At 45.8% G+C, this 8,273-nt stretch overlaps 1 protein-coding gene across 1 annotated transcript; it reads right to left on the bottom strand.

The window, feature by feature from the left end:
* Window positions 1-850: 850 nt before the first annotated feature.
* Window positions 851-6,264, bottom strand: LOC109472134 (sodium/potassium/calcium exchanger 3-like). Its single transcript, XM_019771709.1, has 10 exons — window positions 6,031-6,264; window positions 4,371-4,528; window positions 3,857-3,914; window positions 3,409-3,596; window positions 2,839-2,939; window positions 2,359-2,525; window positions 2,045-2,164; window positions 1,589-1,879; window positions 1,206-1,307; window positions 851-963 (listed from the first exon to the last, which is right to left on the bottom strand). Exons 1-10 carry the CDS (start codon window positions 6,254-6,256, stop codon window positions 851-853), a joined length of 1,524 nt encoding a protein of 507 aa, XP_019627268.1. The 5' UTR covers window positions 6,257-6,264.
* Between the last annotated feature and the right edge of the window lie 2,009 nt (window positions 6,265-8,273).

Raw genomic sequence — 8,273 nt, 5'->3', positions numbered from 1 at the left:
ACTAATGCATCCTGGCAGCGTACTCCATCTATCCATCTCCCCAGCGCTATCATTAAGGTACACGTCGGGGGCTTAGCTTGTATTTCTCCGCACGGAGGTTACAGCCTTTTCATTGACCCAGAAAGGTCGTATAACACACATTCAGGGGACCCTCCGGTCGACTGCCCAATCTACAGGTCTGATATACAACTGGCACCCGCTCCAGCTTCCTAACGAAGTGGTTTGTCAGTGTATGATGAAGAGTGGATTGATCTCTATCGAGTGGGGATTTGGCATCCTCCCACTGCGGCAGCACAGAATACCTCACAGGGCATCCCTGATTAAAAATCGCGCCGCAAATTTAGCGAGTAGACGGGTATTTGAAAAGGTTGTCTCTGAATCGGTTTTTCCAGTCCACGTCCCTCTGGTCATCTCTGCGGAATGATTCACATGCTAATAATTTTAAGTTTGAAAGGAGACTATTGTGGAAATTATTTTAACTTGAATGAAGAATTCTTTAAAATTAATGACAATGACAATGACCTTTATTGTTTAATAGAGACCCAAAAATTCCAACATTTGTTCCTTCAGTCAAAGCCAGCCCGCAGGAATCTTAAAAAGCCATTCACACTTCTCATCTATAAGCTCAAGCAATCTGTCAGGAGAAAATCAACCTACAAACGTTGTGGAAGAAATATCCGATAGCTGGGGGTGAGCAAAGGTCAACGTAATAAAGCACATAAAAAAACGTTGATTAACCGAGGTGTTATCAGTGTTAACGTTAAATGACTTTTTTTGCGTCACTTTCACTTGCTCTTGGCCAAATCCGTCCGCATGGAGGTCAGGCCGGCGTGCGTCTAATCATGACACCTCACCTGTTTGTCTGGACGACCGCCGTCCTGACGAGCCAAGGCACGCCCAGGCCGACCAGGATGTCAAACACGTTACTGCCGACTGCGTTCGACACCGCCATGTCTCCCTCTCCTACAAAACACGGCAACATGTCAGCAACACTGTTAATGTTATTGCAGGTGGTGCAGTTTGAAAAACACGAATGAATATGATATGTAATAACGGTAGGCCAGTGTTTCGGCAACGGGTTTGGCTGCTAGTCGTCTATTGACGACAGATGAGTTTGACACCGTTTATGAAAAATGTCTTTGGTCATACCGGTCTGTGTCCCAAGAAGAGCCCGATCTACGTGAGCCATGTCTAATACGACGTACCTTCTTTAGACACCAGGACGCTAGATAAGGCATCAGGCACGCTGGTTCCGATGGCGATTAACGTCAGGCCCATCACTGTGTCCGGGATACCCACCGTGAAACCTGCAGATTAAAAGCACACAGTCGTAGACCATATGTGTGTTTTGATGCCCTGGTATTTAGCATGCTAATATTGTTGCTCCTGTGATATAATAATCTCAGTATTGATAAGTCACCCGCAATTGCAACATGATGTAACCCAACACTAGTTACCATGGTAACAGACGTCTGGTCCTGGTCATTGACCTTATTGGTTTGGAGAAGAAGAAGAAGAGAAAACAGAGAAAGAACAATATGTTTTCCTTCGGTAAACATGCTAGTAATAAAACTGCCATTGTCACTACCTATGACGGTGACCGTCCAGACGAGTATGTATGTGAAGACTCCTATCCAGACGACTGACATGAGGAAGCTGACAGGATACCATCTTCTCCACCTGTCCCGGCGGCAGTCAGGCACGGTCCCCCATAGCAGCGCGGTCAGAGGCAGCCCCACAACCCATAATACTCTCCTCCAGGGCTGGGACGGGGATGAGAACGGAGACTCAGGCTCGCCGCCGACCGCTTCGTCCGAATGGGTCGTGGCAGCGCCACTAGGCGGCGTCTCCAGGAATTGCACTTCTTCTGCGGCATTCTCTGGAACAATCAAAATCTGATTGAGAAAAATCTTATCAAGACCACTGTGTAAGGTCGTTTACAGCACAGTCTAGACTCGATACAATATACATATGGCTACTAGTAAAACATTCATGACAGACCATGCTAACGCAAGAGGGAAGTGTGTACGAGAAAATGACTTACGTTCTTGAGTCTGTCGTGGGGCGGAGAACTTAGACAGACGGTCTTTCATGATGTCGGAGGACCAGATTTCGTCATCTGTTGCCGCATCTCCTTCTTCCGCAGTTTTTTCAGAAGCAAAACCTACCAAGAATCCAGCGAAAAAATATTAATGAAAAGGTAGCTAACACGTTATAAAGCCAGGAAATAAAGTTTCCCATTGGAGGTAAAGTTTAACTTTGAAATGGAATCCTCATACAGAAGAAACACCATTGCATGAGCGAAACGATGATGAGAAGCATGCTTAAAACCACCTCAAAGTCTCCGAAATCCGTTACCTGCTTTCATTAGCGGCGTTTTCTCATACTGCCCCGACTGCCGGCGGTTTTGAGGGTCAACAGTTGCTGCGGGGAACCGCCGGTTGAACCCTGAGCTCAGCTGGCGGTTGAAGTACATCAGCACCACGTACAGACAGTACAGACACACCAGGACACACGCCTCGTACCTGCAAGTATTAACATAATGGAATAAGTTGAAATTTATGCTTTCTATTCAACATGTCAAAGTTGGAGTTCTTGTGTGCGTAAAACCGTAACGTACATGCTAGTCCTTGGGGAACATTCTTGGACCGAGGAGTTCTAATCGGAATTGACTTCTGTTGCTACTGATGACCAATGATGAGGTAATTAACATAATTATGTAGTAGTCCTACACCAATGTTAAGTCCAGTCAGCCATTGCAAAATGTACTCGTGGGTATAACGTGCATCCCAGGATCATGTGGACATTTTGTGGAGTACATTTAATAGATGTACTAACCAGTGGACCTGTTCGTCGTACATAACGATAACGAGCGCCGCCACGCTGATGAGGTAGATACTGCAGTCCCGCAGCAGGGGCCACAGCGTTAGGGTGATGGCCTGCTCAGGGAGGGGTAAAGAGCGGTTGATTTAAAGAAAGTAGCAGGTGAATTTTCTAAGAGGAATCAATTTTACGCTTGCTTCTGACTTTGCTTCGGTCATTTGGCATTGTGGTATAAACCCTACTTTTCAATACGTAGTAGGGCTGATGCCGAAAACGCAAGATTTACTGCAAAAAAAGGCGGCGGCGGCGACTGACTGAATGTGAACATCCCCGGCCATACATGTATAGCGTAACACACCAGCTAGTGGTGATTCGTCTTACCGTCCCGACCATGAGCCCACACAGCCCCACGATGTGTGTAACGGGTCTTACCGTCCCGACCATGAGACCTCACAGCCCCACGATGTGTGTAACAGGTCTTACCGTCCCGACCATGAGCCCGCACAGCCCCACGATGTGTGTAACAGGTCTTACCGTCCCGACCATGAGCCCGCACAGCCCCACGATGTGTGTAACAGGTCTTACCGTCCCGACCATGAGCCCGCACAGCCCCACGATGAAGAGCAGGTTGAAGACGGCCGACCCCACGATGGTTCCCACTCCGATGTCGTCTTGACTGATGAAGACGCCGAAGATGGACGTGAAGAGCTCGGGGGCAGAACTTCCGGCCGCCATGAACGTGGCACCGGCCACATCCGGCTGCAGACGCAGACCTGGAGAGTGTAGAAAATAACTGGCAACTTCAGGGAGAAACGTCGTCGGTACGGCGTAATAACTAGCGTCTACCAGGTTTCGAAATCAGCTGGAAAGAGTACAAATTGGCCAAATACAGATAACATGCCAGGGAGTACAGTTTGCTGCACCCAAAGCGCAGTAGAGACTAGAGGCTACGTAATAACGACAAGTCGAAACGGGCTTTAGTGGCTCTCTGTAGTAACAACAACTGAGACCGTTATGGTGAACGAATACGCACCTTCACTGATCCTTTCCAGTGCGGGCACAAAGTAGTCATCGCAAATGATGGCAAGAGCCTGGAAGATAGCAATATCATCATTACTGTATGTAACTATAGGTATCTTGATAATCATGATAATCAAGAAACGCGTACTGTGACAGCATAAGAGTCACATCGTGGGGACGTAAAGCCGGCGGCCCCGTGGGAGCTTCAGGCATCAAACCTCTGCACGTAAAAGAACCCAACACACTTACTAAGAAGAGTAGGGGTGCTTAGTAAAAAACGTGAGCCGTACAAGCGAAGCCGTGTTGCACTAACTACAGAACTGGCAAAAAAGCGTCGTACTTCGTTCTCTGTCTGAGGTTGCCTTATCCCCAAGCAGATCCTACGGTTGGAAGATAGTATCCATTGGACATTTGTGTGTTTCTAGCTCTGGCCAATGAATTTTTACTGCCTTGCCACCGTAGGATCTGCTTGGAGATTAGAGGTCGCACGATTTACCTTTCAAGATTATAAAATTGACAACTCTCACCAGGAACATGTATAGCGAGGCGATGACGTGCAGAATGACGGCTCCCTGACGCCGCTGCGCCTGCGTGAACAGGTCGCCGGGAAATCGTCCGATGGCCGGCGGGGAGCAGTTCCCTACAGGGCTGGTGTTGGTGGGAGCAGCGTCGAGGTTTCCTGTACCTGGCACGGGCAAAATTAAGGAAACTATTGTAACAGGAAGGATGATACACACGACTTAAAGTTGTAAATCGTAGAACTACCCTAATTGTGTGTATGTTTGTCTGTGAAATAGATGGAAACATAGTCTTTGGAGCTTGCAAAGAAGAGAATGTTTTTTCCATGCTAAATACATCATGATGTGCTCTGATATTTTCGAAGAAAGTTGGCCTTCGCCAATATCGTAACAATAACACGTGTAAATTTACTTCATTATAGAAAATACATAACAAAAAATATGTTCAGACGAGGGACGTCTATATGAAAATCAAACTTAACCTTTCTTCAACGGAAATATTGCTTCGCTTTATTCACTTAAGAATCAAATCCCATATTTCAGGCGCACAGATTTTTCATCTAACGCTGATTGATTAAGGTTACCAATCAATCAGTCAATCCATCAATCACCCACTCTGACCCAATATTGGCATTCGGCTGTTCCACAAATATAGGCTAAATCATGCGTTTCACATCTACATAGTATCGGCAGACAGGGAAACAGCAGAATAATTGACCCAAAACGATGACATTGATTTCCGAAGCTGCCGAGTGATTGGATTCCGGGAAAAGCACCCAGAATTCTACTCTCCAAGCAGAGGTTCGGCTTTTTTTTGGCGTGTTTTTAGGCTTTTTTATCGGGGTTCTTTTTTTGCACTGGAATTTTTATTCACCCAATCCAATGCAAAAAAAGAAACCCCGATAAAAAAGCCTACAAACACGCCAAAAATAATCCAAAACCTGAACTTCTGCTTGGAGAGTACCAGAATTCCATCTGTATGCGGATTAAGGGTCCACTACAGTATATCATACGAGATGAAGCAAGTGTCCAATCGATCCATCGGTTTTCAGTCCGAGTAATGGCGTACTTACAGTACTTGTACAGCAAATATCTGAAGATTTCTGATCGATGTTTCGTCACGATTGCATGCATCATCGCACATACCCACATTGTCACATGGATGTCACATGAATCCGTCTTTCTTTGTACTTCCTCGTAGCGCGCTGTGAGCCTTTGATAAGCTTTCGGCATCACAAACGGGATTAGGCACCTAATGACTGCATGTGACGCAGAAACGCACGTTGCATACATATGTTTCAGCTCAAACTGGGGATCATGATAGGGTATCCACAACAACAGCAAACCCCAAGATCTGTACCAACACAATGAAAACTGTGTAATATCAATCTCCAAGCAGACCTCTTCCGCAAGACACTGTGTTGGCTAACCTGTATTCAGTCGGTCAACATAGTGTCTTGCCCCCGAAAGGTAGCCTCTACCAGGCTTCGGGAGCGGCAAACTGTACTCCTTCACCAAACCATATCTCCCTCGGCATGTTTATATGTCTATTTAGCCAATTTCTACTCTTTCCAGCCGCTTCCGAAGCCTGGAAGAGGCTTCCCGAAGGGACCTGCTTGGAGACTAGTGCACATAAATGCCGCGGACTTCGATTTTCAGATGTACCCACCTGTCGCTGTGTACACGGTCCTGGTGATCCTCTCCACGTCAAACGCTTCTCGTAGAGCGACGACCACGCCCAACACTCCCCACAGCACCAGGAACACCGCGGCGGACACCTGCCACGTTGTTTTCCTCCTTCTCACTCGCCGTGCAGGTGTCGACAGCAGCTGCTGTCTGACGTGCTGTGCCGACAGGTGGACAGCTGTGGGGCGGTCACACGTCCGCCTGTCCATGGCCGTATAGTGACACTGGGTGGAGGGCAAATCAGAGAACCGCTGTCTGTGATGCTGTCAGCCTGGTTGCCAGACTGTTTCCAGGACATACACAGGCTAGTTCCTCGGCTTCAGGACCAACATGCCTCCAAGGAAATTATATCTCAGCCCTCCTCAGTTAGGCCCTGATACAGACACGCTGTCTAACTCTGGGCCAAGCGTGTGGTTATATGCGTTTGGCTAGTGCTGCTGTATACAGAAAGTTATCGATAAAGACTGTGTGTCGGGGTGAAACAGTCAGAAAGGTTCCCCTCAGGGACGGTACATTACACATTCAGGGGGTGATGATAATGAATTGAATGTGCTCGATCAGAAGGATTGTTAACTCTTGATAGAAGAGTAATCTAAAGCCACGTATTTCCAAACAAGCTCACCAACACAATGATATTACACCTGTTATATCTTTAATACTGTATAAATTGTAGTTTGTTTCGATTATTTCTCTAGCGGGAACGTGTAGAACATAGTTGGATACATAACTGAATATTAGTGGTTCGTCCCGACGTAAGGTAATAAGATTTGCCAGCTTGTTTTGGCGTGGCCTGGGAACTTAACGCTCGAAATTCCCAGCGATATAAACCATTTTAGATCGTCTCGGCCCTCTAGGTTGGCATGGCGACAATTTCCTGCCTAGTGTAGATAGAGACAACCGTATTTTCGTGCCATATATACCTTGTTACAATGTATTAATATCAATGCTTAGTAAGGATGGCATGTTAGTCGACGTGGCCCCATCTAACATTTCCTCCAAAATAATGAGGTCATGGCTCCTGACATAGTTTTGCTGTCTTTTGCCTGACTAAAAATAACCCTGTCCCAGCTGTCGTGCCCTCACGTCTTCGGAAACTATCAATAGTCCCTCCGTGACCCGTTCTTGTGCTATCGACCAGGACAACAGATCTGGAGAATGGGAAAATCTACACAAATATCAGCGCGCATTCTTAATAGGTTGAATACAGAGTACCGTTATTGGATTACCTTTGTATATGATATCCGATTTGTCATACATTAGTAATGTAGTAGGGATAGTCCGTCACGGTGGTCTGTGCTGAACTCAAAGTCGATCTCGCGATGAAATGTTTTTGTTGGGACAACAATGTTGGACCAGACTCTGCTGTGTAATTGGATGGTACAGTTTTCTTACCCTCCAAGCAGAGGTTTGGGTTTTGGCTTATTTATTTATCTATCTAAAGCCTTAAAAAGCCTAAAACACGCCAAAAATAAGCCAAAACCCAAACCTCTGCTTGGAGAGTACGGTTTTCTCTCGGGTGGCCTTTACAACACAACACAATACAAGAACAGTGGTGTAATGTTCTTCTGAACCACGCTTTGACTAAGGTTTATATTCATCTACCATGCAAGAGACTGAAGGTTCTATAACGTTGCCGGTATATATTCTATTTTGGACTAAATCCTTGTTTCTTTTCCCACTAGGGCAACCCAAAACGTACCTTATATAGACTGGTTTATTTGCAGAAACACATACTTCATACATACATAGTACAGTAGGTTAGAAGCTTTTTGCAGCCAAAGGCTGAATTGAGAAGCTTTTACAAATTTTTAAAAAATTACATGACTAATACATAATATATATACATAAAAAGTGCCTTGAGAGGCATTAAACACCACTTATACGCTAGAATAATACACATTTATGCTAAAATTACATCATACAACTTCTGTTGGCAAATTACTTAGGTACAACTGACAATAATAAAAAAGTACAATTACATCATGTGCAACAACATAAAATGAAATCTACTGTATGGCAAGGTTATTCAGTATGTTCAGCATTGTGGGGACAGGACTGCATAAATATCTTTTTGTCCCAATGGGTGGTTTGTAGCGCCGTGTTTGCCTTAGCTGCATGTTGTGTGAGTGGTTACTAACTGGGGGTAGCCAGGGGGCGTGCCTAGACCTAGTGGCTGAAAGGGCAAAGGCCCGGCACAGGGTCAGTCTCCGTTCAGACAGACGTTGG

The sequence above is a fragment of the Branchiostoma belcheri genome, unplaced genomic scaffold, assembly GCF_001625305.1.
Source record: "Branchiostoma belcheri isolate BF01 breed outbred unplaced genomic scaffold, Haploidv18h27 scaffold27, whole genome shotgun sequence".
In the NCBI taxonomy this organism is placed as follows: Eukaryota; Metazoa; Chordata; class Leptocardii; order Amphioxiformes; family Branchiostomatidae; genus Branchiostoma; species Branchiostoma belcheri.
This window is presented reverse-complemented; position numbering and strand designations above follow the sequence as displayed.